We start from the raw sequence: 27,777 nt of genomic DNA on the forward strand, positions 1-27,777 counted from the left end.
CCCCCCCCAGAGTAGACTAAAGAGGCTTCCTGCCACCTACTCAGGTACAGGAGTAGGCATTCCTATCTTGTAAGCCATGACAGGCTGGTGTTAGACAGGGAGGGTAGGAGTTGAGGATAGGAGCAGGACAGGTGAAGGGCTTAGAAATGAGGTGCAGGGTTAGGGACTGATCTGAAGAACTGGCAGCTGAGGTTCCTGCCCACATAGCCTGTGGGCATTTGTCTCAGGCTCTAAACTTGTAGCCGCACCCACTTTTTCCCCTTGGTTCCAGAGCTTGCTACTCTCACACTCCTTTTCTGTGCTACAGCTTCCTGCTTCCAACTGGCCTTCTCTTTGGTTTTCTGATAAACATGAATATGTATTGATTATTTCCAGCGTTACAGGCCTTACACTGAGGTGTTAACCTAAGCTATCTGGAAAGTGAGGCTGAGGAGGGAGGAATACCTCTCTCACAGGTGTCATAGCTGGTAAGCAGTGGAGCTGACTCGAGCCTAACTCTGGAGCACGTGCCTCACTGCTTCCTGAAAAAAGAGCCCTTTCCTTACTCTCTGTCCCTAAAGCAAAGAACACACCTTCCTGAGAGAGCCTACGACTGATGATGATAAGCAAGCACAGGTTCTGTTCCCAGATTATACTTCTCGCTTTCCTCCTGACATGCCGGTAGAGAAGCACATAGTAGGCCCACGTGGAAAGGCTCAGGAAGGAATTCCTGTGTGAGCTTTGTGTAAATTGAAGTGTGTTTTCACTGAAGTGCAGTTATTTTACTGACCCCAAGCAGCTTATTTTCAAAACACATATGTCCTAAAAGTCAGCATATGTTAGTCACTCGTTAGGGTCTGTCTAAAATAAATGATTCCATATTTACATCACAACACAGTAAAGAGTTAACATAACTGAAGCTGTTCTCAGCACTAAGTAGAATTTTTGGTCTTGCACCAGGACATCTTGTTACCACATGACAGAAGACACCCACGCTCTGCATCTGATCTGTACACGAAGCAGAAGCTATTTTAGGTTTGTGCAGTTTCAGGAAAGCAATTTTTTGAACAGATTCAGAAGTACATATTCTTAAAAGGTTTTAACTGGTTGTTTTTAACTCTTGTAATAAATGTTCCCTATTTGGAAAATTTCTTTAGAAAGACAATATCTAGTAACTTTATGAATTAATTCATTTTTTACAATTTGCAATAATAAGCAGCACTAGTTTCTTAGTGCTTTAAGAGAAAAAGTAGTGACTGGTCTCAGGCTTTACATTATTTGAGTTAATGGTATAAAAACCATCTTCTATAAATGACACTGTTTAGCTTATTTGATGCAAGAGAAACTGATCAGGGATTGGGTAATGCTCCAAAAGTATGCACACTTTCAGATTGCTTTTATGGCCTTACTGCTTTGTTTTACATGTTGAATTTTTTAAATTTTTCAAGGTAAATCTGTTGGTATTGATATTTTTGTAATTCAAATTTAGAAAATATAAATACATACAAGATATAGAAAGCCTTAGCATATCAAAAAAGTGATAACTAGAGTAAAGTGAAGATAGAATGGACAGCACTTACTAAAAGTCAACTTTATAGAAATACACATTTAACCCAGAGGCCAGCAATGACAGAATTTCCCATGTTTTCATTTAAGCCCTTAAATAATTTTAGCAGTCTTAGTTTCATTTGCATTTTATACATGTACATGTTATTAGGGTGTGGCATCTCTAATTTGTTATACTTCCCTATGGAAATTGCTGATGATTTGCATGGAGATTTCTCTGAAAAATTGTTAGACAATTTTTTATGTTACATTTGAATATATGTGCAGTTTACCTTTCTGTGGAATCATTCCAAATGATGATTTGGTCAACTATGTAATTTATTGGCCTGAAGAGGACACTGTGACATTATAAACTTAAAATTGTTGGAAATCCAAAATGAGATTTGAAAGTATGTAGTTTCAGAATAGGGGCGGGTGGTTAGAGGCAGTCACTGGTGATCATTTCGGCTCTGTGTGCTTCCTGGTTACAGTCCCTGCCATCTGAATGGACTCGCCTCCAGCACCAGAAGTCTGTGAATGTGTGTTGATGGCCTGCCTTAAAAAATTTTTTTTCTACTTATTTAAAAAGAAAAGAAAAAAGAAGGAGCAGTAGTAGAGGAACCAATCCTGCAGTATCAGTGACTAAAGTTTGAAAAATCCAATTTTAAAGTTTGCTTTCAGCTATTCATTTATATTAATAACAATATAGATAGAGTGGTCTCTGGTCCGTTATTATTAACAAATGTCCAAGGTGCATATGGTGTATTCCTAGAAAGAACCCACTCTTTTTAAAAATAGTGTCTTTTTCCACCAAAGATTTTAATTTAAAAATGAAGATCAGATTTTAGTCTAAAGTTAACGTTGGAAATTGTGGCAAAATTCCACACTTTTTTTTTTTTTTTAAGATTTTTTATTGGGGAATTGGGGGATGGGAACAGAGCTGGGGAATTGGGGGAAGGGGAACAGACAAGTTGCTGTCGTTTTGTTCTTCAGTCTAGTTGTGGAGGACGTTGCTTCACTGGCCCAAGTTGGCACCATCATTGCGCTCTTCCCGGGTGAGGCAGATCAGTCGCCGGCTTCTGGATGGCCGCTCACTGCGGCTGCTGGCCGCTCACGCTGGCTGCTGGCCACACATGGTAGCCCATGGCAACCCACTGCCACAGAGGCTGCAGCCTACGCCGTCGCCGGCAACTCAGGGCAGCCCAGCTCCAGGTCGAGCTGTTGTTCAGCATCTTAGCTGTGGAGGGCAGTGTCACTGGCCCTCAGATGTGGGATCCGAACCGGGGTCCTCTGGCGTCCCAAGCCAGCTCTTAACCATCGCGCCACTCGGCCGGCCCTGAAGCCACACTTTTTTATAATTGGCAACTGGTAGCAAGTAGAGGAGGCTGAGCACAGGCCTCTGGTCCTCACAAGCTAGTATATGTGCCCCAAAGCACATGGCCTTACTTACACTTCATACGGCAGGTGAGAGGCGGGCTCTCAGGAAGATCTGAATACCCGGGAGTTGGTGTTAGAACATTTTAGTTTCAATCCTCAAGCTCTGTCGTGAGTCTTCATTTTGTTTATTCCTCCATTCTCTAGTCATTTTTTTTCCTTTTCTTTAATTACTATTAGAATTTCCTGTTATTAGGATCACATGTAAATGCCTGCTAAAAAAACATTCAAATCTCTTATAAAAAGCAGTCACAATAAAGATAGAAAGCAAGGGAGAGGGAGAAGGCAGTAGGCAGTGACACCGAGCCTGTGCAGTGTCTTTGACACTTGCTGTCTGTCTGGTGAGGCACTTTTCTGATTCTCATTGAATGGTGGGCTGGCTTTTTGCGGGCAGAGGGGGTCCTGAAAATAGGTTTTTGTTTTGTTTTTTGTTTTAGCTGAGCCATCCTGCCACCTGTTGGCAGCTCAGTGGCAGCTCAGCTTGGGCCGGGAATTGAACTGGTGACACTGTTACTTAGAGCTCGCACTCTTGAGCGAGCTCTTAACCAACTGAGCCACTCGGCTGGCCCTCGAAAATATGTTTTTTATTGGCTGAATTTAGACTAATTTTCATTCAGAATTTTAAAGAAAGTTATTGCATTCATGGGTATTTTGCTTGTATAAGGTGATTATAATTTAGCTATTTTTATTATAAAATGCAATTCTGAGTTAATTCTTGAGCCCTAACATTGGAATTATGCTATACTTAGCATTTTATTATGAGGACAAATGAGTCGTATTGGACTTAACAGCACAGGCAAAGATTTTTAATAGTAACTAGAAGGAAAATGGAAAAACCAATATAAATTTCATTATATATTTTAGGGTGATATTAAAGTTTTTTCTTAGGAAATTCTCATGTATGACTAAACTCAATTTCTTGAAAAAGGGAATAACTACTTTTCACATGGCTCACCTTTTAGGGCTTGTTTCAGCTAATACAGTCCAATAGGTAATTTTCTCTCTGGTTTCCCATTTTCTTAATGCTACTTTCTGTCTTTATTGGGATAGCTTGGCCATGTTTTCTCTATCCAGATAATTTAAATACATGATGCTGTTCATTAGAAAACACCATGGGCTTCCTTAGTGAATTGTTTGTGGGTGTTGTGTCCTTTGCAGCCCGTTCACTCTTAATGTATTTATGCGAATCTTGTCAAGTAAAATTTGTCCATTGTCCTACTGCCTTTAACAAGCACTCCAAAACGTGCAAACTCTTAGGAAAACAACTCTTAGAGAATTCAGGAGGCATCCCCCATCAGGATGCATTTCTTTTCCCTTTCTTTCCTATTTCTTGCTCTCGCTTGTTTCTGCCAGTGACTGGCACTGTCCTGTAAATACGGATGAGGGGGGAGGGTTGGGCTGGAGGCCTCGGAGGAAAGCCTGGAAGAGAAGCATCTCAAGGGACACGGGCTCGGAAAGGAGAGGAGAGTGAGTTCCAGAAGTCACCCAAGAGGCAAGTTCTTTATGCCCGTCAATTATATTTCTGTGGATTGGGATCTGCTACAGCTCAGTGTCCTCGCGTACACACGTAGACCAGGGTGGCCCAATAGTTTGCAAAGAGCTCTCTTTGTAAAGTCTGGTCTGTCAGTGCTGTTTTATACCTGCTTTTCCACAAACCCGTTGGGAGTAGCCTCATAATAGTGCACAGGCTTTGGAGCAGCGTTTCTCAGAGTGTGGTTTATGAAACACCTACCACAGAAATACCTGGTGTTCCTGCTGCAAGTGCCGTTTTGTGGGCTGCACTGTCGATTTATCGAATCAGAATTTCTAAGTGTGGAGCCTGGGGACCTGAAGTTTTTACTAATGTTTTTGGGTGATACTTCACACACACTAAAGCTCGAGAAACCGTGCTGCTTTGGAATCATTCATAAATGGTCTGGGTCTTTGAATGCAGTTTGAATGGTGTCCCTGTAGCTGCCAGGACCCTGGTAACAGGGATTAACTGTATGACAGACAAGTTATTTAATTTTAAATTAAATGTTTTTACACCACTACTCCTGTGCTTATTGGCAATATTTGTCATAATGTTTCTGAAAGAATGCAAGATCCTCAAATGCCCTTTAAATCATTGGAGAGAGATTAAATTGTTCAGCATCATAATTGGTGCTGAGCCTATTTTATTTTATTAACGTTTTATTCAAAGCCTGAAAAATTTATAATTCAAATACAGACTGTATTGAAATAGTCTATTGACAGAAATAGTAATTTATTCCCTGAGTAAGCCACATAAGCAAAACTAAAATGTATGTTAAACATTTGCAATGCTTTTGATTGTACTTCAGTGAGGTGTAAATATGTGAAATTTTACTGCTGTCACAGTCATTGTTTATACTTTTGAGTGATTTATTACTGATGCAAGTATTGGAATTCCCTTTTTAAATCCCTAATAAGTTTTAAGTTATTTGAACATTTTGACTTTTAATTTATGTTAAAGATTTTATTCTGTTTTCCTGCTGATTTTGGATTCACCCATTGAGTCAGTCTTTCAACATTTATTGACTACTCAGTATGTGTTCAGTAATAGACTGTGTTCTGAAGCCAGTACTAATGACTGTGCTATGGTCCCCATCCTCAGGGACAGTGCAGGACCTTGGGTAAGAAAGGAGGGAAGGGAAAGATAACAGCACAGAGCTACAGGACAATGGTAGTGCTCTGATAACCAGGGATGTAATATAGTGGTTGAGTGTGGAAGAGAGTTACACAAACTTAGCTAGAACATAGTACAGCCAGGATCTAAACCTATGTTCCCTAACACCTGAGTCTCTGTTTTCTTACCACTGCTATGGAAATACTGCCCATAAAATGCATAGGGTTGGATGGGAGGGTTCTATGAGAAATGTATGAAATAGCACCTGCCCTAGTAAGCACTCTGTAAATGATGGCTGTATTATGAAGTATTACTGTAGCAGAAACATTAGTATGGGAACTTAAAGGGGTACATACACATACACTATCAATAATTTTTAAATTGTTAGTTACATATAAATAGACTATTAGTTGGAAATTCTGGGATAAAAGGGTATCATATGTAATGCTGGTTGCAAAACCATGCATTTGACTTACTATTTTAGGTACCAAAGCAGTCAGACTCACAGCCTCATTCTGATAACCTGAGTCGCCAGGGAGAATGTGGGAAGAAGCAAGTGTCTTACAGAACTGACATCGTTGGCGGTGTCCCCATCATTACCCCGACTCAGGTAATGAGTTATTCTTCTGTTGTGTGATGATGTAATTACTGTATATTGGTTTCTGTACTCTTAGCCAAACTAAAACAGCATGTCTTCACCGAATTAATAGTCAGTACAAAAAACTTAACGTTTGTTTCTTATTTCAAAAGTGTTTATTATAAAAAAATTTGGAAATCACAGATAAACAACACTTAACACTTTTCATGTTTTCACTGAGCCTTTTTTCTGTGTACTTTTGCCCCCGGAAAAGAGATACAGCTGAACCTTGAACAACACAGTTTGAACTGCACAAGTCCATTTATATGCAGATTTTTTCAGTGAACACCTGTACTGTTTCTCACCCATGGTTGGGAGTCCTGATGCCTGAGGGCTGGTTGCCTGAGTTCATCTCCACCATTTTGCGTCGGGGACTTGAGCATCCATGGATTTAGGTGTCTGCAGGGGGTCCTGGAACCAATCCCCTGCAGATACTGAGGGACAACTAAGTTTTGGGGTGTCCTAACCTCCACGTTGTGCAAGGGTCAGCTGTACTTGAGAACAGCTTTTTTTACTTACATCTCAATCATTTTTGAAGTCATCAGAAATTGTTCTTCGTTTTTAATGACTTTGTAGTAGTTTTGCCACGAATTTACATAATTTACAAATTCACTGTTGTTGGACAGAGTTGTTTTTCCTTTCATTTTCTTTTTTGAAAATAGACAATGTGAGTAGGAAAAACCCACTCTTCCTCCTGTGTTTCTTCTCTACTCTCTCACCACTGTCACACTCAACACTTCTAACACCACATGTGTAGGTCCTCCCCCCGCCCCCCACTAAGCAATTCTGTGGTACCAGCTGGGTATCCTACTATTTAACTCAATTCTGACCTATCTTCCTGGACCCCCCAGGTCAAGGGCTCAGTCCCACAAGGTTGCCTCCACCCCACCCCTGCCCTTCAGATGGCAATCACAAGTCTAGGTTGTTGTCACCTGTGCTTCCGACTCCTGGGGTTCAGTTAATTATCTAAAGCGGCTTACGGAACTCTGGAAAAACTGTTTCCTTACTGTTTGCTGGTTTGTTATACAAGGATATGATAAAGGATTCAGATGGAATTGATGCATAGGGCAAGGTATGTGGGGAGGGACATGGAGCTTCCGTGCCCTTTCTGGGCACACCACTCTCCCAGCACCTCCACAAGTTCACCAACCCCTAAGCTCTCCAAACCCATGTTCATTTCCAGCCCCTCTCCCCTCTCTGCAGAATGGGAAATGGGCTGAAAATTCCACACTTCCAATTATGGCTTAGCCTTTCTGGTGACCAGCCCCCATCCAGGAGCCCACCAGCAGTCACCTGATTAGAACAAAAGACACTTGCAGTCACCCAGGAAATTCCAGGGGATTTAGGAACTCCGTCAGGAACTGAGATCAAACACCAAATACTATTACAGAACAAAAGATGCTCCTAGTGCTCTTAGCACTGAGGAAATTACAAGGGGTTTAGGAGTTCTGTGCTAGAAATAGAAACCTGGGGCAGAGACCATGATATATATATATTCTATTATCATAAATGCTATGGTGAATATTCTTGTAGCATGAATTTTAGAGACATAGATAATATTCTCTAAAGGATAAATTCCTAGACATAAAGTTGCCAAAAATAAAAAGTGTTTGCGAATATGTATAATTTTTTAAACCTGTTTTTCAACAACCTGGCCTACATGAGCCAAACAAAGGACTGGAATTTTGACTCAATTCTAGCCCCAAAATACTGATATGCTATATTAAATTTTATGTGGGTATTATGAAAAATACAAATTTACAAACAAATTTGTGATGAAATTAAAACTTTTGTATGAGCTTAAATTTCTTGTGTCGTTGAGTGAATGAGTTTGTAACGTAAATTAAATTACTACAGTGAGAAAACAAGAATTGTCAAGTGATTAATTGGTATTGCCAGCGTTGGGCGTTTTCATTACCTGTGCCTTTTTGAATTTAGAAGACATTGGCACTTTACAAACCTTTAAAATCCAAGCATGTTATCCACCATAATTTTTAGGTCTTTTGTCAAGGGAGAGTGATTAGCAGAAAGAGAATTCTCACTACATTAACTAATTGGTGGGGCTCACACCCTAATCCTGAGTCTGGGAACCCCGTGCACTCCCATTCAGTCCTCACCACGATTCTAGGTGAGGGGGGAAAAATTATTATTGAGTGCTTTCTTTATGCTAGGCAAAGGATATATTAATGAGCAAAAAAAATCTATGGTCTTGTGGGAGGTTACATTGTTCATCATAGTTCAATAAAAAATAATCTAGGATTTTGTGTGTATGTTTGTGTGTTTACTTTTTCAAAAGTAATGATTTTAATCTGTAAGACTTCTTGTTAAAATATAGCTAGACTAAACTGCTCTCTCCTGTATTATGTCTTGTGTAGGACATAAGGGATAAGACAATTTGTTTATAGTTGTATTAAGATATTATAGTTAGTTGTTGCTGGTTGTTTTAATTTTGTATAGAATTAAGATTTTGTTGTATTTTAATTTTGGTATACATTATTTAGTAGGTTCTAAGATTCTATTGCAGTTACTATATTAAAAATGATCCCAAAGAATTTTATTGCTTTATCATTTTGTAATATAGTTCATTTAATTATGAAGTAGTATTTACTCATTATAAAAGCATTTAGATGATATATTATCAAGAAAATGTCAAATCTCATTTGCATGATTAATTTATTCAGTAACTACTGGGTTAACATTGAGTTAAGTGCTGGGATTATAAAGTTAAGTATATAATTAGCGCTGTTGACTTATTTAAATATAGGATAGGTTGAAAATTCCTCCAGTTATTATTCGAGTACTTAGTTTTTTTCTTGAAATTTAAGCATTCTTGAAAATATACCTTTGGTTGATATGTGTAGTCTAAATTATCATGTGTTGTATATTAATAAATAAACAGGAAGCTAATTCTTTGGGGAACATGAAAACTTGAGTATACTTAGTTTTTTTAAAAGCACTGGACTTACATGTAAAACAATAAAAATAAAACTACAGCACTTTTAGAAAAGAGCAAAGGAGAAAACCTTCAAAATCTAGTACCAGGCAAAGTATCTTTAGACTTCACATGAAAACCACAATCCATAAAAGGAAAAAAATGGATAAATTTGACCTCATCAAAATTAAAAATGTTTGCTCTGTGTAAGACCCTGTTAAGTGGATGAAAAGAAAAGCTCTACACTGGGAGAAAATATTTGTAAACCACATATCCAACAAAGCACTTATATCTAGAGTATATAAAGAACTCCACAGTAAAACAAAGGATCCAATTAGAAAATAGGCAAAATTCACATACAGAGATTCCACTGAAAGATAAAAGATACACAAATGGCAAATAAACACTAGAAAGGATGTTTACTGTCATTAGCCAGTAGGGAAATGCAAATGAAGACCACAGTGAGATAGCACTGCACACCTAGGAGATGACTCAACCAAAAGTCAGCGATGACAGAAATGCTGACAGGGTCGAGGAGAAACTGCCACACCTGCACTGCTGGTGGAAATGTAAAATAGTCAGCCACTTTGGAAAAGGGTTTGGCAGATCTTTATAAAAATAAACTTGCAATTAATATATGACCCAGCATTTACACTCCTAGGCATTTATTTTAGAGAAATGAAGACTTGTGATTACACAAGACCCGTCCATGAAAGTTCATAGCAGCGGGATTTCTAATAGCCCAAAGCTGGGAACAACTCGGATGCTTTTTAATGAGTGAATGGTCAAACAACTGACACATGCAAACCACCCAGCAGTAAGAAGGAAGGAACATTTGATACAGGGAACACCCTGGATGAATCTCTCCAGAGAATTACACCGAGTAAAAAAAGCCAATTTCAGGTCTCCTACCTTATGGTTCCACTTATATTCTCTAAGTGTCAGAATAGTAAAGATGGACAACAGATTAGTGGCTGCCATGGGATTGGGGATAGGGGCCCCAAACGGGTAGCCTTCTGTACGGTGGTGGTTACACAAATCTGCATGTGACAAAATTGCACAGAACGACACATACACACAGAGACAAGTGAGTGCATGTAACCTGTGGAACCCAAATATGGTTTGTGGAGTGTTTCAGTGTCAGTTTTGGTAGTGTATTGTACTTAAACACAGCTTGCCTGTTTGGGGAACCAGTTGAAGTGTATGTAGAACCCTCCGTGCATTTTTAAAATAACTTCTTGTGAATCTATATAATTATTTCAAATTAAAAGCAACCCCCGCCCCCACCTCCCCCACACACGAAAAGCACTGGCGGCAGAACTTTTGCAGAACAAGAGAAATGGAAATCTGTGGTTTAATTAGCATGTGAAAGATACTTAGATTAAGTAACAAATTAATTAGAAAGCTTTGCACTTCCAAATCTGTGTTCCTAACTGAACTAAGAGTTCAAGATTTTATACTAGATAACAACATGAAGTACAAGTATGCTTTAAGCCAAACAAGAACAGAATCTCTTTATTTTGCTTCATTTTAGAAAGAAGAAGTAAATGAATGTGGTGAAAGTATTGACAGAAATAATTTGAAACGCTCACAAAGCCATCTTCCTTACTTTACTCCTAAACCACCATCAGATAGTGCAGTTATCAAAGCTGGATATTGTGTAAAACAAGGAGCAGTGGTGAGTAGCTGAACAAAATATGTGCAACAGTGAAAACTGAGTGTGTATCTGCAAGTTCTCAACATACAAATTGTTTGTTTTGTGAAAGACCCAAAGTGGGAGACCAGCATGTTGAGTTGGGAGATGAAATAAGGGTTATTCTATGTTCATAACTCAAGGCTCTTCTTTTCTTGGTCTGTGAGCAGCTGGGTAAATTAATGCTTATTACCCCTGACCTTCACTTTTAAACAAGCTTTTCTAACAGTTTAATTTATTCCAGAAACTTTTTCTATTAACTCCCCCCCCCTGCCCCCCAATAGGTCAGGGAAAGAGAGCCCCTGCCGGGAGATGACAGGGAAGAGGGGCTGGGGACTGGAGTGGGAAGTCCAGCTAACACATTTGGTGTTGGGCTGACCTCAGCGGAAGCTCTGGGACCTTGGGCTACTTCCTTAACTTCTCAGGCTCTCAGTTTCCGTTGAAGGAAAATCATATAGAACCCACCATCCAGAGGGTTTTTTGAGAAGTGTAAATAAGAGAGCTCTTAGCACCTGATCCTTTTGTAGAGAGCTACGGGGTAGCCTAGATGTTCACATCATCAACCAGGTTCATGATGCAGAACTGGAGGAAAAGCGGGTAAGCTTACTAGGATTTCTAAGGTTCCAAAGTACCTTTCTAAAATAGAAGCTATTCTTTCTATGTGAGCTAAATCTTTAGAATTTCGTAAGAAAATGAACATTAAAGTCTGAAAAAATTATGAGTGAAGAAAATACTAAAACTCTACTGGTGGTTTTGTTTGACTTCACATCACTTCTGGTCAGCTTAGCTCAGCCAAGGGCAAGTTCTTTCAGCCCTAATTGTTGGACCTTGAGGTTGAGGGAAACAGGGCAGGGCTGCAGGTTTGTCACTGCACCATGTCTACAGGTCAAGTCAGAGTTCTCACCAGGCTGTCATTCGCTTGTGTGTTAGGGCTTTTAAGGAGACGTTCCCTTCTTTTTGTTTGACTCTTAAAACCAAAATATCAACCTTTAGTGATATTGAAGTGCTTTCACAAAAACTATATTTCATTGACAAAACATATTTGTGTAAAGTAGGTTCATTTTATTATTTATTGCTTTACTACTTAAGTATAAAGTACCTGTAGAAGGATTCGTACATTTTAGAGATGGAGAAACTTAATGTGGTTTAATGACATTTCCTGTTCTTGCTCTTTACCTCTTGAGAGCATTTATTTTGTGGGGGTGGGGGGATGGGGAGGATGGGGAAGTGCTTTTTTTTTTTTAACTTTTAGAGCATTAAAAGTATGAAACCGTGTTATAAAATCACGTAACAAAAGCTAAAAGCCAGTCACCAAAGTTGAATTAGGAGTTCAAGGCCTGAGGGTTAAAAGAAATGAAGTTTCATGTATCTGTCTCTTCACTAAGGGAAGGTAGTGAGGTTTTTCAGTGCCTGGCATTTCTGATTGTGGGTTCATATCAGAATAATTAAATGGTTATTAACATTTGACATTCTTAGAAACAGCGGTCTTATGTCTGTGTTCATCTCTGGTAGATGAAAAACTGGAAGAGAAGATATTTTCAATTGGATGAAAACACAATAGGCTACTTCAAATCTGAACTGGTATGTTTCTGTGTCATAAATGTTGCTTTTAAAATGTTCGAAAAGTGTTACATTGTGGTGATTTTATATATACAAACTATATATAAAATTTCTTGTTTTCAGTTATTGAAATCTTGTTTGGAGAGGTACATACAATTTATTTTTGTTGTGATTCTTTTTGTTAATGGTATTTTTGTTCACTATATCTTAAATAGATCATATCTTCAAAAGCATTCCATCTTGAAAGAATTAAAAATAACAGAACCCCTTAGTCTCCAGGTTTTCTTAAAGGGGCACTGGAGGAGGTGGAAAGGAGGTCTCCAGAAGGCACCATTCAGCCCTCTGTATTTCTGCCTTCTCTTCCCTGCTCTCTTCACATTTTCTTTTCCTCTCAGATCGACTTTTAAGTTTCTTCATATAAGTTGTTTTTGTCCTATTTGAAGGTAGAATCAGAGATTGAAATTCCCTCTTTCATTTGTTTGAGTAACATCCTTATTTAAAATATTCTTGGCACGTGATCTGAGTTCTGCAATGGATTGTTGGATAAATTGAATGCAATTCTATACTTTACACGTCTATCCTACCTCTTTCTGTGTGTTGGGACATTTGGGGTGGGGTGGGGGGGAACCATATACTTTATTTGAATGAAGGTGCCAGAACAGCACTATCCAGTAGAACTTTCTACACGGATAGAAAGGTTCTGTGTCTGCACTGGCCAGGGCTGCTGGCTACATATGCTACTGAGCCCTGGAAGTCTGGCTAGTGTGACTGAGGAACCTGACTTTATTTAATTTTAAAATTAAAACTGATTGTGTTTAATGTTCATTAATTTAAATTTAAATAGTTACGCATAGCTAGTTGCTACTATATTGGGCCACAGAGCGCTAGAGAAGAGGAGGAGAATATTTTACGATTCAGGTGTCTCTTCTGGGAAGCTTTGGGCCGGGATTGGATGCCTTCATTTTACTTGCTGTGGGACCTGGTGCCACTTCTGTCCTAACACTTCCCACTGTGTTTGTAATCAGATGCTTGCTTGTCTTTACCTCTTCGCTACCCGAGCTCCCTGAGAGCAAAGATTTGCTTTTGGGCCCTTTTATGAGCACAGCTCCTGGTACTTGGTAGATGATAAGTGTGTTTGAATGAATGAAATGTCATAGCGTCGCAGGAATAGCCATTTTAGCATGGGAGCCTTTCCCAGACTTCAAATTAGTCTAAGAGTCTCAACTGGAAGTCCTAGTCACTTGGTTCAAATAGTACCAGCCTTGGTGTCTCAGAAGGCCACACGTGTGCTTGCTGGCAGGTTGCTTCATTGCTTTTAAGTTAATGCTTCTGGAGAAGAGGCATTTATGCAGGAGACGGTTGTTGAGCTCTCCATGGCCCTGGAGGAGTGTTACGGGGTCTGGGAATAAAACCAGTGGCGTCTGGCCTTCAGGAGTTCAGTTTTGCCAGAGAAATTGACATGGACCCCTGTCACCTGCAGTAATTATAATGAGACAAGAGCTATTATAGAAATATTACTAAATTTTGAAAACCTGCACATGGACTAATTATGCTGTAAAAATCTGAGAAAAAGATATAACATGTATTTAGGATATGTTAAGTAGTTAGAAAACAGATAAAACTGAAAACTTGAAATATATTTATAATCATTGACCTTTGTCAATTGCTAAGATACACATTTTCCCCTACGTTTTAACTTTTCTGAAATCTTGGGGTGTCTGAGTTACTACAGTTGAGGGGCAGTCAGGCAGCAGCGGCGCTGCAGTTGTCACTGGCTGCATGTGCGCAGTGCCTTTGGGTGAGATCCAGAACACACCAGCATCAGCATCTGCAGAACAGGTGCCGGCCGTTTGGAAGAAAGCCTCAGGGACACAGGGAATCTTCTCAGGGACACAGGGAACCCTTCTTAAGAAATGCTGCATCTTCAGTGCTCTTTTTGGCACGAAGAACGGTCTGGAGTGAAAAATATTGATGTTGATGGCCCCTCGTCAACAAGTGATTCAGCAGAGCTGGACTTTGTAATGTTTTAAAAACCTTAACCAATTTATTTTGCTTATATACTTGCCTGTATGCTCACGAATGATTTATGATAAAATTGATGTGTGAGGTATAAAAGGGCTCTTTTACAAAACCTTTTGATCATGGACAAGTTTGAATATAAAGCAAGTAGGTAGAATAGTAACCTGATCTTCTGTGTATCCATCACCCAGATTTCATAATGATCAACACACGGTTAGTTTTATTTCTTCTGTCTCACCACCCACTTGCCCCTTCATATTTTGAAGCAAGTCCTAAGCATATTCCATCTGTAAGTATTTTAGTATGTATCTATAAAAGTTTTCTTAGTAAGTATAAAAGATTTAAGCACACACCTAAAAAACTGGAGAAAATATTTGCAGTATATATCAAACATAAAACATTAATATCCTTAACATACAAAGAATCTTAAAAATTGAGGGGAGAGGGTTTTTCCTCATCCTTCTTTCCCTCTTTTCCTCCCAGCAATCCAAACAATTTAGACCTGAATTTTTTAGGTGAGGAATCAACGTAGGCGAGCACAGTAGTGGGGCCGGAGCAGGAGGAGCTGGAGTCGCCAGGGCTGGGCAGACGGAGCGCACGCAGGACGAGGGGGCGTGGGGTAGAGAGAGGAGGGCATCCGCTTTGGGGAGAGGGTGGTGGCAGAGATGGGAGAATGGTTACAATATACTTACTGATAAAAAGGGAAATTTATTATGAGTAATAGAAGCCAGCTTTCTCACTGTTGAAGAAGGGAGTAATAAATATGAACAATTTTTATGTTAGATTGGAATTGAAAATATTGCTGTGAACTTTCAAAACATGTCGATGTAGAAATAAATAACAGGTATAAATGTATTCATGTGTTTACATAAATCTCTATGCAGATAATATACTCCCTAGCTCTGGGTACTGAAAAAACTACCGTTTTGTATTGGAAGAGACCTAGGCTCCCTGGAGAAATGGCAAGATTTCAGAAATGGGACAGAAGAAATAAATATAAAAATAAACCTGGACTGTCTTGTGTCAGGAAGCAAGGAAGTGCTTGCAGAATGATAGAGACATGTTAGAAGGACCCAAAATCCAATTTGAAAATTTTCCTCCTCGCCAAATTTGGGGCCGTTTGAGCATTAAAATAAATAATGATGGTAACAGGTTATTGTCCATTGAGTAAAATAGGAATCATGAGCCCATACAGACATGAATGAACGAATGAATGAATGCACATACGTACGTATGATGAAGAATAGAAGATGACATAGTTTCAGAGTACCTATCTACAAAATACACATTAATTACCCCGGGGGAAAGAGGGAGTGCAATGAAGAAGCCTGGCAGATACCACTTTAATCAGGTAATCAAATGATTAAAGCAGTCTTCATCAGTGAAGAGGTGAGTGAAAATCGGTTACCACCTGACAGGATAGCTTGAGAAGAAGGCAGCGTCACTTCTGTGATATTTCCTGCCGAAGGTGCATAACTTGAATCTAATCATGAGGAAGCATCAGGCACTCCCTCAGGAGGGGCATTCTGCAGAACTGCCCTGTAATCTTCCGTAGAGGCAGGACTAGACGTCAAGGAAAGAGTGACTGACGGAAAGAAAAGAAAGACAAGTGTGATTCTCTTTTTGAATTGTTATAAGTTTATTTGAGTCAAACTCAAAACAGTTGCCAGGAAGCAAGATCTCAAATGCTTGCAAGACGAGTGTGAGGGTCATCCTAAACTGAATTCTTTTGCTTTAATAAAAGACATTTGGGTGGCACTTTCTGATTTTGATGGTTGTATTGTGATAACATAAGAGGATGTCTTTGTAGAAATACACTCAGAAATACTCGGGGTCGTTGGGGCCAGGTCAGCAACTCACTCTGAAATGGTTCTGGAAGATCAGTTGTTAGTGCTTTGCTCTTGACCTTTGTTTAAGTTTGTGGTTGGTTCAAAGTTTAAAAAGAGCAAGTCAAGGAGAAAATATCTGGTAGGAAAATGAGCATAAGACATAAATAGGCAATTCATTTACAAAGAAAATGGTCCTTAAACATATAAAAAGATATGTAACATCACTCGTAATTAGAGAAGCACAAATTAAAACTTAGCAGAAATATGACTCCTCATCTATCACGAGAAAGCCACGGCTGAGTGAAGAGATGGACACATCCTCTCCCCAAATAGCAACTGTAAATGCCATTCTGTAACAAAAGGGCCCTTGGAGAAGTGGCCGATTTCAGAGCTGGGGCACGGAAAGCATGAGCCAAGCCCATCTAGAACATCTAGTTCTGACAGAAAATAAAGGAGTGGCTCAGAGAATGATGGGCACGTACCAAAAGGACACAGACACCAGCATCTAGAACTCAGACAAGCTGAGCAACAAAATAAATGATAACCATGGATTATAACTCAGAGTTCAGTGAGTCACAGTGAGTCATGCATAAGTAAATGGAGAAGGAAAGGCGTTTTCTTGAGTAAAATTCCAGCTAACATATATAGATGAATTGATGAGGTTAGAAAAAGCACCAATTAGTAGCCATTATAGTAATGATGGTTTTAGGCAAGAATCCTCAGTGTTTGATAAAACTAGAGGGCAAAATTATGATAAATCGGGTATTACATAGACTCCAAGCATCTCCCCACAAGATACTTAATAATGACAAAGGGGAAAAGAGTTAAGTTTACAGTTACTGCCAAGCATGACCTTAAGAGATCAGAGGTAACACGCTAGTGATGGGACAAACCACTGTCATGTGCCCCTGAGAACGATGTGCCGAGAGCACAGCCTCACATCTGTGGTTTCCTGCCCAAACCGTATAACCTGAACGCAAGCACGATGAACATCAGGCAAACCCAGAAGAAGGACAGTCTATGAAATAACTGGCCTGGCGTTTTAAAACTAAACATCAAGAACAACTGAAGAACTGTCCCACAGTTAAAGGAGACTCAGAGACATGTCATCTAAATAGAAGGTATGAGCCCACACTGAACCCCGGATCAGGAAATACATAGCTTTTCCTTTGCTATAAAGGTGGGGCAGCGAATGAAATCTGAATGTGGTGTGGAGATGCAACTGTGTTGCATCAATGTGGAGTTTTTGATTTTCATGATTGTACTGTGGTTATATAAGAGAACATCCTTCTCTTATATAGTTCTAGGAAGTAGACACGGAAGTATTTAGTAGTAAAGGTGTATGTATCATGCCTATAATTTGCCTTTAAACATTTCAGGAAAAATACATATGCACACATTCACATACATGTACACAAAAACAGATCATTTATCAAATGTAAAATATTAACGTCTTGGAAAATGGTGCAAGGTGTACAGAAATTTTTTGTACTGTTTTTTGTAAGACTTTTACAGCCTGAAATTATTTTAAAATGAACTATTTTGTAAAGCTTTAAAGAAAGATTTGTGATTTAAAAAGTAGTCAGCCCTGGTTTGATTTTTTCTCAGTGCTACATAAAATAATGGTATGTCTTAATCTCATGGTATACTCGGTGAGATACAATCTGTAGTGGTTCATAGAATGTATAGTATACATATTATGCTGTTAGGAACTCGTTTTGCCTTCTAGTTGCGTCTTATATCTAGTTTGTAACCTTAGGTGCGGTACTTAACATGTCTCACCCTGTTTCCTCGGGTGAACAATAGTGCATGCATTGTCGGGTTGTGGAAAGCTTAAATGGGAGAACACGTTCAAAATCTAGGGGGTGTCCTGGCATTTAGTAAATGTTCAAGAAATGGTGTTTGTTAAGATAATGTATTCATATAAACGTGATATTCTTAAAACGATCAATTTAGCTTAAAGAAACCTGGATATTCAGGACTCTGCTGCCTTCTTTATCAAAATAACATTCCAAAGGAGGGAGTACTCCACTTACTGGGCACATAGGGGGTTCATCACGGAAAGCCTGATGGCGAATGGCTTTTCGTAAGCTACACTGTCCTTAAGGCCAGAGAATGTGCAGACGGGTTATCTGCGTTTCCTTGTTTCAGACGATGAGGTGTATAAGGTTGTACATTTGAGCTATTCTGATGCTGGGTTTCTCAAGAAGGTAGATGGATGTCTTAGATGTGCTTCAAGAAAGAAGCATAATTTTCACATAGATCTCCAAATAAGACAGTGAACCCTTGAAAGGATTTTAAGAATATACCTCTTATTATCTGTTTGTTGGCCTTTTTTTTTTTTTTCTTCCTTCTTGACCAGGAAAAGGAACCTCTCCGTGCAATACCACTTAAAGAGGTTCATAAGGTCCAGGAATGTAAGCAGAGGTAAGTGCCAGCTCCGACTTGTGTATTATTATATTACGTCTTACCAGTGCCGCAGCGATAGAAGTGCTTAAAGATGGTGCTTTTCTGTATTACTTCTAGTTGTATTTCTAACTCCTTATAGTTGGCATATGCTAGAACTTTTAAAACCCTCAGGTTAAAATATTGAGATTTTTTTGTTTTAAAATTAAAAATTAGGAAACAGTGGAAATGAAAAACTTTCCTATGAACAACATCATATTTAACACATTGATGTATTAGTAATTTTAGTATTTCGAGGTTGCTGCAGAATAGAGTTTTATGAGAAAATGTGTAAACTGTGGCAGTGTTTGAGCAAACTGGTTTCTTCACAATTGAAAACTTTGAATTTTGAAGTTGTTTTATGGACTTTTTCTAAAAATATATGTAACTGTAAAATAAGTAAAACTTAATGTAAAAATAAATTGAAAAAGATGATAATTTGGTTTTGTTAAATCAGTATTTTACCTCTGATATTTATTTTCCTATTGATACATACTTGGTATTGGGTAAATAAGTGAAAGAAAAACCATCAAACAATTGCTATTTAAGTACAATTGGAAATTTTTTTTTGTTAACAGTGACATAATGATGAGAGACAACCTCTTTGAAATTGTAACATCATCTAGAACTTTCTATGTGCAGGTAAGATACTTTGGAGATAACAGATCCTCTTATCAAGAAATTAATTATTTTAGAGGTGAAATAAACTTGTTGCTTATGAGAATAAGCAAAAACAACAACTGTAATGCGCCAAGTTAATTAAAAAATGTTATATATAAGGTTATTGGTAGGTCATATGTTCAGCAAATAAGGATATTCTTTCCTATGAGTTAGTCAAATAGAATTCAGTAGTATTTGAAGGAAAGGAAATGCTACTTTAACTTATATGTCAAGTGTGTATTTTCAATTTGGATTATTTTTGCACATGCTTTGGAATTGATCATACTGTTTTTAGTGCTCAAACACCCATAGTAAAAGTAGACAGTAGGTCTTACAGTTTCATTAATGGTAGCTAGGCATTCGGTATTTAAATTTAAAATACTCTTTTTACTTACCATGTTAATTATTTAGATTGGAAGTTTTTTTTTAAAAGAACATTTGTTTTTGTTTTATAAAACTTAACATATGCTTATTGTAAGTTATTGTTAGAAAATATAGAAAAATATGAAGAAAAGGATGGTTTATGAAACACGAACCCCACTTTCAGGCAACCATTCTTATTTTTTTACTACTTTTCTTAAGGCATATATTTTTTTAACAAGTGGGGTCATATGAAATAGTGTTATATATCCTACTTGTTTAATATATTATGGTCACTTTTTTCCTTATCATTAAAAATTCTCTGAAAACCTTTTAGAATTTCACTATACCCTATTGTATGAATGTTCAGAGTGAAACTGTTTCGCCACTACTCTGTCACTGATCATTTACATAGTTTTCGTGCATTTACTATAAGAACTGAAGTGGTGGTGAACATTTTTGTGTGTAAATTTGCCTGAATTTCTTGTATAGGATGAATTTCTAAGTCTAGAATAACTATTAGAGCATGAACCTTTTTAAACCTCTTTGTTTTGCAAGATAGATTTCTAGACTTGTGCTCCTATTTGTAGTGAATGAAAGTATATTCTTTACATTTGCCTACTTTGAGTTTTTACTTTTAAAAAGTGTTTGTTAACATTGTTTCAAACATACCTTGTATCTTTAAAAATTTTGACCTTGAGTAAAGGGCAGTATCTTTACACCCCTTTTAGGGCCTAGTTTGATTGGATTAAAGTCATCGTAGGTTTTTAGTTCACATTGAGAGCCAAGGTCCTATCAAGGAATGTGATAGGAATATGACTACCAATACTTCTTGTAGGATTATGGCATCACTAAAAACTATTTGTAGAGTTTGAGCTCTGAGCAATAGCAGTTCGATTCCCGGCCCGAGCTGAGTTGCCGCTGAGCTGCCAACAGGTAGCAGGATGGCTCAGCTAAAAAAATAAAAAGAAAATAAAAACTATTTGTAAAATGATGTCAAAAGATTTTTATAACTATACAGTTACATAAATATTCTTGTAGCAAATAAAGCAGCAAATAGAGCTAAAGAGGTCTTTTTTTTACTTCCTCATCTTCTTGTTTTCTCTCCAGAAGTGTTCATATTGACACTCTTTGATGTGTCTGATCTTAAAATGTTAAGTGCTCAACTTATGTCTCTGTGTAATAAGTTACCAGAAAACCTGGTTGAAAAAAGTGATTTCTAGACACAGACAACAGCTTAGTGGTCACCAGAAGGTGCAGGGCAGGGGCGGTGGTGGAAGAGGGAGGGGGTCAGCTGCGCGGTGCTGGAAGGAGGGCTGACTGGGTGGTGAGCACACACGCAGTATATAGACGATGCAGTACAGAAATGGACACTTGAAACCTATGTAATTTTACTAACCAATGTCACCCCCAATCAATCTAATAAAAAATGTTTTAAAAAGTGATTTCTAATTTTTTTTTTTAAATCATTGTCTTAGAATGATGTTGACGCTATTAGTTACTAAAATGCATACATTAGATTTGTAGCTGCAGGAGCTGATTGTGAGGAAAATTTGACTGAGTGAGTCCTTGCTTTCCCTTAGGCTGATAGCCCTGAAGAGATGCACAGTTGGATTAAAGCCGTGTCGGGTGCCATCGTAGCCCAGCGGGGACCCGGCCGATCAGCATCTTCTGTATGTTTCCTGTTCTCTGGGGTGATTCTCCTTGGGGTTCCTCCGTCCTGTCAAGTTATTTTCCTTCCTCTCCCCTAATCCTTCTGGTTTCTTTCTGTATTGAGATTTATTTGCATGGTGACTTTCATACCAATTGGACTTGCAAAAAAAAAAATGCATTTCTAATTTAATGCTTCCTTGTAGTGTTATGGATAACATAACTTTCTGTGCATTGTATTGTCTTAAATGCACAAGCAGGGCAACTAAAGAATGAACGAAACCGTTTCCTTGCTTTGTTTTAGGAGTTCTTATTGTCAGTAGGTCTAGAGTTGGTAAAACTTTACCATTCTTAGTATGGTACATTGCCTAATTGTGTAAGGCACCTTTAGTGAACACTCAATTTCCTCTTTACTTCCTGTAATTTCAGGTAAGGGTGTTTTATTTTTATTTTTGTATTTTATTTATTTATTTTGGCCTAATAGTGCCATAAGACCGCTATGAACTTTAAATACAATTTAGTACTCTCGGTCAATATTTTCTACTTCATGTTTCATTCTCATTTTCTAATACATTAATTTCAAGGGTTGCTTTTTCCCCCCATAGTCTTAATTTATCTTTGTGGTAATACGATAAATGTTTCAAGCTAAACATTCTTAGAAGTAGTAAGAAAAATGTTTTTAACTTTTAATTTATCATGTTGAGTACATCATAGGAATAAGATTTGCCTTTAGAATACTTTGGTCACTGATCTCTGATGTGAAAATACACAAATTCCATTAAGGAATGAAAAATTTTAAGGGTCTTGAAATGGAGCACTTCGCTTGCAGAATGTAGTCTGATATGTAACATAATGACCTTTATTATCTAAATTCACTGTAAATGCTAGATATCTGCACTTTCAGTATTTTCCTGGTAATAATAATGTCTTTTAATGGTTTCCTGCTGTTAATAACTACAAATCAGTAAATAGAAATCCATCATCCTCATTTCTTAATTAAGTTATTCTCCTTATACCCTTTTTGGAACATCTCAGAAATTACTCTTGTGGGTGTTAACCTGGTAACTGCCTGTGTTTCGTGTGACCTTTTCAGCAACCAAGTCTGAGACTCTCTGCAAAAACAGTGTCTGTCGGGAAGAGGGAAACTCGGAGAAGGGCCTTGGTGTTTTGCGCTTTGTGGTGGGGGCACATTGGACTCGAGCTCTAACTGCCAGCAGGACGTTCTCTTTTCCTCCCTCTCCCCAGTATAGGTGGACTCTAATCTTAGCTTTGCACTGTGTTCCAGATGCGGCAGGCCAGAAGGCTGTCGAACCCTTGTATACAGAGGTATACCTCCAGAGCTGGTGAATGCGGCACGTATGTGGGCTCTTACGCAAACGTGCCTTCTTACCAGAGGGCCCGGACTTACTCACTACTCACAACTCATCCTAGAAAGTTGAGTTAACCCAACTGCCTTCTGCAGTTATCGTAACTGACTTTGTCAACACTAACGCAAACTATTTCACTACAGTCATCAGGTTGGAGATGTATTTCGAACAAAAAAAGATAAATAATGAGAAAAATACGACTTTACTAATTGAAGTCCTATTAAGCTGTCTTCTAAAAATTTACTGAATTGCCACAAGAGTTTCAATTTCTATCTTACATATTTTGACATTTTTTAAATACTACATCACTTGAAAAGCACCTTTATTCTAATACATGCAAACTCATGCATGGAGATGTATTGGATAAACTCACATCACTGTGGTTTGCATGGCATTTTAAATCTCAAGTGACATTTAGCCATCTAATGGTAATCTTGTTGATAACTTGTACCACTGTGTTTTCAAAGCCACTGGTACCATAAATTAACACAATATACTAGGAACTATATGGTGATGCATTTGGAATGGTCATATTTAAGGATATCTTCAGATTTGATATATTAGAATCATATTGAAATTAATATTCACCACTGAGAATTATTTTACTGCAGTTATAAGTGATTAAATATATAACCTTTAAAATCTTAAGCCATATGAATGTATGACATATTCAAAACTAAATAAATGCAATTAAATAAAAAGCAAAAAAAAGGACTATGCTATTATTGGTTACAGTGAAATTCAGGGAAGCAAAAACTAAGTTTGTCCGATTGCCAGATAAAAGAATAGGTTTGAAAATGTTGAGTTCTTTATTAAAGAAACATGGCCTTTAATTTTTATATTCTACATTTTCATTTTTTGTCTTTCTAAAATATGTAGGATAATTCCTAGTGTTGATTGAAAATATACTTTTAAATAAAATTATAAAGCTGGTAGCCCCCTTTTAAACACAGCTCATTTGCAATTGGACCACCGTATTCCATTTAAGCTGATGAGTCTTCAGGGCATCAGAGCTGCCAAATTCTGCTTTGGTGACAGAACTGGTTTCTTAGTGGAAATGGTTGTTGGCCGTCACTGCTTTAAACTCACTCCTAAAAACGTGTTGCTTTGGGAGAGAACTTGCACATGTTTGTTGCATGGCTCCTGCTTCTGCTCTGTGTATGTGTTTCGTTCCGTTTTGTTTGTTTTTCAGAGAATAAAGTCTCACTCTGAGTTACTAACCTTGTCGTTTATGATTGACTGTGTCTGACCACCACTCGTCTTTCCAGGAGCATCCCAACTGTCCAGAACCCAAATGCGCCTTCCGCCCCGCCGGCGCCGCCGCCGCACATTCCACAGCCTCTCGCAGCAACTCTCTGGTCTCAAGCTTTACCGTGGAGAAGCGAGGATTTTACGAATCTCTTGCCAAGGTCAAGCCAGGGAACTTCAAGGTCCAGACTGTCTCTGCAAGAGAACCAGCTTCCAAAGTGACTGAACAAGCTCTGCTAAAACCTCAAAGTAAAAATGGCCCTCAGGAAAAGGATTGTGACCCAGTGGACTTGGATGACGCAAGCCTTCCAGTCAGCGATGTGTAAGATGGAAGCACCTGGAGCCCGACCCACTCATCAGCCCCTCAGTTTCCTTTCATGAGGCTTCTAGCCAAAGATGATAAAGGGTGAAATGGTTTTTAATGCATATATTATACTGCCTCGTAGATGTACTCTTTATAAGCTGGTAAACCAAGAATCTAGGGAGTGGCCAAACTAAGTGGAATCTCTTTTTAAAAGTAAGAAAGACAAAAACCTAAGTGTCTCAGTATCAACTGTCTGAAATTTTGTGTGTTCTCATTTGGGTGATGAAAATGTGTGTGTGATATTTTTTTGTAGTGAATCTGACAATTTAAATGTTTAACAACTGTAAACATTAAAAATGCTTATTATTTTTGTCATTTTTAAAATGCTATGACTTCCTATTAGATGGTCGATATTTAGACATTCTTACTGGTTAATATTATTGAATGAAATATGAACCAGACTAAGATATCTAAACTCATGATGTCTGTGGTGCTGTAGAATTTCTACTACAATGTGGGTGGACTGTTTGGACAGGATAACCGTCTTGGATGCCCTGGATCTCAAGGTGACTGGTAAGTTTTGCATAGAGGATATTATTGAACTGTTAGTGAGGGTGTGGTTGTACTGGGGTGGAATTAGATTTTAAACAACTGTATCTTGGACATTTGTTTGATAAAACTTAAAGTGGGACTTGCAGCAGTCATTACTTTATTTAGTGAAAATTAATTGGTATGAAATTTTTGGGAGATCTGATTTTCTTATCAAAGTTTTGTACCAATTCTTATTTCTATCTTTGGATCAGTGGAAGACCTCAAGTTTATATGTAAAGACATACTGCCCGTAGTCATGCTATTGTGGCCTCTAGTTTTTTTTCACTAACAATCTATATTCATTCAAGTGCCTGTGTTTTTCATCTTGTTAAGTTAATGTGTTCAAAAGTCCTATATATATGATTGGCTTTAAACATTTGGATAAAATTAATTTTCAGTAGTATAGTTCAATGTGTTAAATAAGGTAACATTTTATGTTAGAGATACCAGAATGCTGGTATTCTACTACCTGTGCAATATATATGTCTTAAAAAACAAATTTGAGTATACATTTAATCACAGGGATATCATAAAGTATAAGCGCCTCTCTTAAAAAATCCTGAGTTTGAAGTGTTGAATAATAGACCGGTTTGAGCAAGTACCATTTTTGTGGTTCAGTCTTAAACATTTGCTTTAAGAAAATAGTCTTGAATTTCACATGCTGCTATTTTTTTTATATTGTACCATTTTATAGTACTGTTTAGTTTTGAATTCACACGTCATGTTTTTCCTTTTCATTTTCTAAGATGACTCTTTGTCTGAGAGAGATTTCCTATTGCAGTGGTGGGGTCCAGAGGTTACTATCTGTTATATTAGAATTGCCATAGCATCTGTTTAAAAAAAAACCCCAATGCATAAAGAATGCACCACTCAACTTTTTTATTCATAAGCTAATATTTTTAAAAGTTAGATATTTTTTTCCTTTTTTGCAGCTACATTTGAAAATAATAGAATGAAAAGGCTTTAAGTAGTTATCACTTTTAATCCATTATAATGGCTCTTTTGAAAATTCCTTTTTCATGAACACACTTAAGAGATCTTGTGTAGACACTTTGCGATATTCAGGAGCCGAATGCTGTTTTCTTTGGTACAGTTTCCACATTGCATGTTTATTTTAGCATATTTTGTTAAGTGGTAATTTGATATATTTCATAGTGGCCAAATACTAGCTCTATTTTGGGACTTTTTATGGAACTACCCTTGTATTCAATAGCATAGGAAAATGTTCTAGTGATTGTTGGGGTCTCCTAATATTTATCTCAATACTTTTATAATTCTATGAAAATTATTTAATTATTTTAAAACTTATACTTTTCTTGTAAATATGTCACATCTGAAATGTCAAAAAATTACTTTGAATACCTTAATATTTGCTGCATTTTTTTTCTGTACATATAACATGTCTTCTTTCAGATGGGAATATATGTGTGCTTCCCAATGTTTACTTTTACGTCTGTTATCTTTATATGTCAAACTGGTTGAACACTGTAATGACTTGAGAATAAACTCAAAATTAATTCTAACTTCCTTCTTGTTTGGTTTGGTTCAGCTCTTGCGTGAACAATAGAACTAGTACAGAATGTGTTTGCTTAACTGCCTTGTATTTATATATTTAAGGACAGGCTAATTATTTGATAACCTTTGAAAGACATAGCTTGATATGAAATTGCACATGAAAAGATGATTTTTTTTGGAAAAAACTTATTTTGCTTAAAACGTGTTCTCAAAAGCAAAATTAAATATGTTGGCAAGTTCAGAGCATAGTTTGGATCATCTGGGCTGCTTGCAGTCCTTGGTGATTGCTTAGACTGGACATGACATGAGTAGGGCAGAGTGCAGAGGGCATTTTGGTCCCCAGCTGGGCGTTGACTGGCGCTCTGAAAACACTCTCTCTGAAAACTCTCCCTGTCAAGTGTTAGAGGCTCCTTGCAAACCTGCTATTAGTAACAAATAGCTCATGTCTGCTGCATATCCAGCATCTAATAATAATGGAATTGAATAAAGGACATCTGTTGGAAATACTGGTGCAACTTAATTTTCTTTTCCTGAAAAGTATTTAAAAAAATTTTTTTTAAGCCAAAATGAGAAAGTTCTGAACTTTGTTGCTTTCACAAAAGAGATTCATTCCTTCCTCAGCTTTCTTTTTACTTCTAGTTGCCGATTTTTCCTCAAGTGGTGCTCAGACTTTTATCGAAATTCTGTCAACGGTGAGGCAGGAAATACTTGTATAAAAAGTGTAATTATTTCATAGCTTAATACCAGGTTTGGTAAGAATCTTCCTAGTCTTTGGAACAGTTTGCCAGTCCACATAAGACTAGGTGAAAAATATACTTAGAAGGGTTTATATTTTCTATTAGCAACCTTCTATGTTACATAGATCCAAAATTATTTGTATGTAATTTGTATCATTTTAAAATGATTTTTGAAAATTGAATTTTTTTCCAAACCTCACATAAGACATTGAAAATATTGCTGAATTGGGGTTAGCATTTAATTTTAATGGATAAAATCCTAGTATTCCATTATTCTGACATTTAAAGTGAACAGTGCCTTACTATGGTATAGTCGTGGTAATAGCGCCACCTTCTGGTTACGTCATCGCTAATTTTGAAAGCAATTTGGAGTCTCACTTTATTTTACTCAGAAAATTAGAGAAGATAATGTAATTGCCTAGGATTGTTTTGAAATTAATATAAAATTTAAGCCAAAGTTTGCAAATGACTTCTTTAAACTTTTGGAGATAATTGTAGATTTCACATGTAGTTGTAAGAAAAAATACAGAGCTCTCGTATACCCTTTACTTAGTTTTTTCCAGCGATAACATTGAAAAATTATAGTAAAATATAACTAGGATATTGCCACTGACATAGTGAATTCCATCATCACGAAGATCCCTCA

At 37.6% G+C, this 27,777-nt stretch overlaps 1 protein-coding gene across 5 annotated transcripts in view; it reads left to right on the top strand.

Moving 5' to 3' along the window:
• The window catches only part of PLEKHA1 (pleckstrin homology domain containing A1), a 57,619-nt gene extending 31,881 nt beyond the window's left edge, over positions 1–25,738 (top strand). For 2 of the 5 annotated variants that reach the window (XM_019642968.1, XM_019642969.1), the window contains exons 6-12: positions 6,069–6,194; positions 10,688–10,831; positions 12,359–12,427; positions 18,617–18,681; positions 19,278–19,341; positions 21,303–21,392; positions 24,005–25,738. In XM_019642968.1, coding sequence (XP_019498513.1) covers positions 6,069–6,194; positions 10,688–10,831; positions 12,359–12,427; positions 18,617–18,681; positions 19,278–19,341; positions 21,303–21,392; positions 24,005–24,310 — 864 coding nt within the window. In that variant the 3' untranslated portion in view covers positions 24,311–25,738. Of the gene's footprint in view, positions 1–6,068; positions 6,195–10,687; positions 10,832–12,358; positions 12,428–18,616; positions 18,682–19,277; positions 19,342–21,302; positions 21,393–22,654; positions 22,726–24,004 lie in introns of all 5 variants that reach the window. The other 3 variants (XM_019642971.1, XM_019642972.1, XM_019642973.1) reach the window with 3 other exon arrangements.
• The last annotated feature ends 2,039 nt before the right edge of the window (positions 25,739–27,777 follow it).

Source organism: Hipposideros armiger, unplaced genomic scaffold (assembly GCF_001890085.2).
Source record: "Hipposideros armiger isolate ML-2016 unplaced genomic scaffold, ASM189008v1 scaffold_74, whole genome shotgun sequence".
Taxonomy (NCBI): Eukaryota; Metazoa; Chordata; class Mammalia; order Chiroptera; family Hipposideridae; genus Hipposideros; species Hipposideros armiger.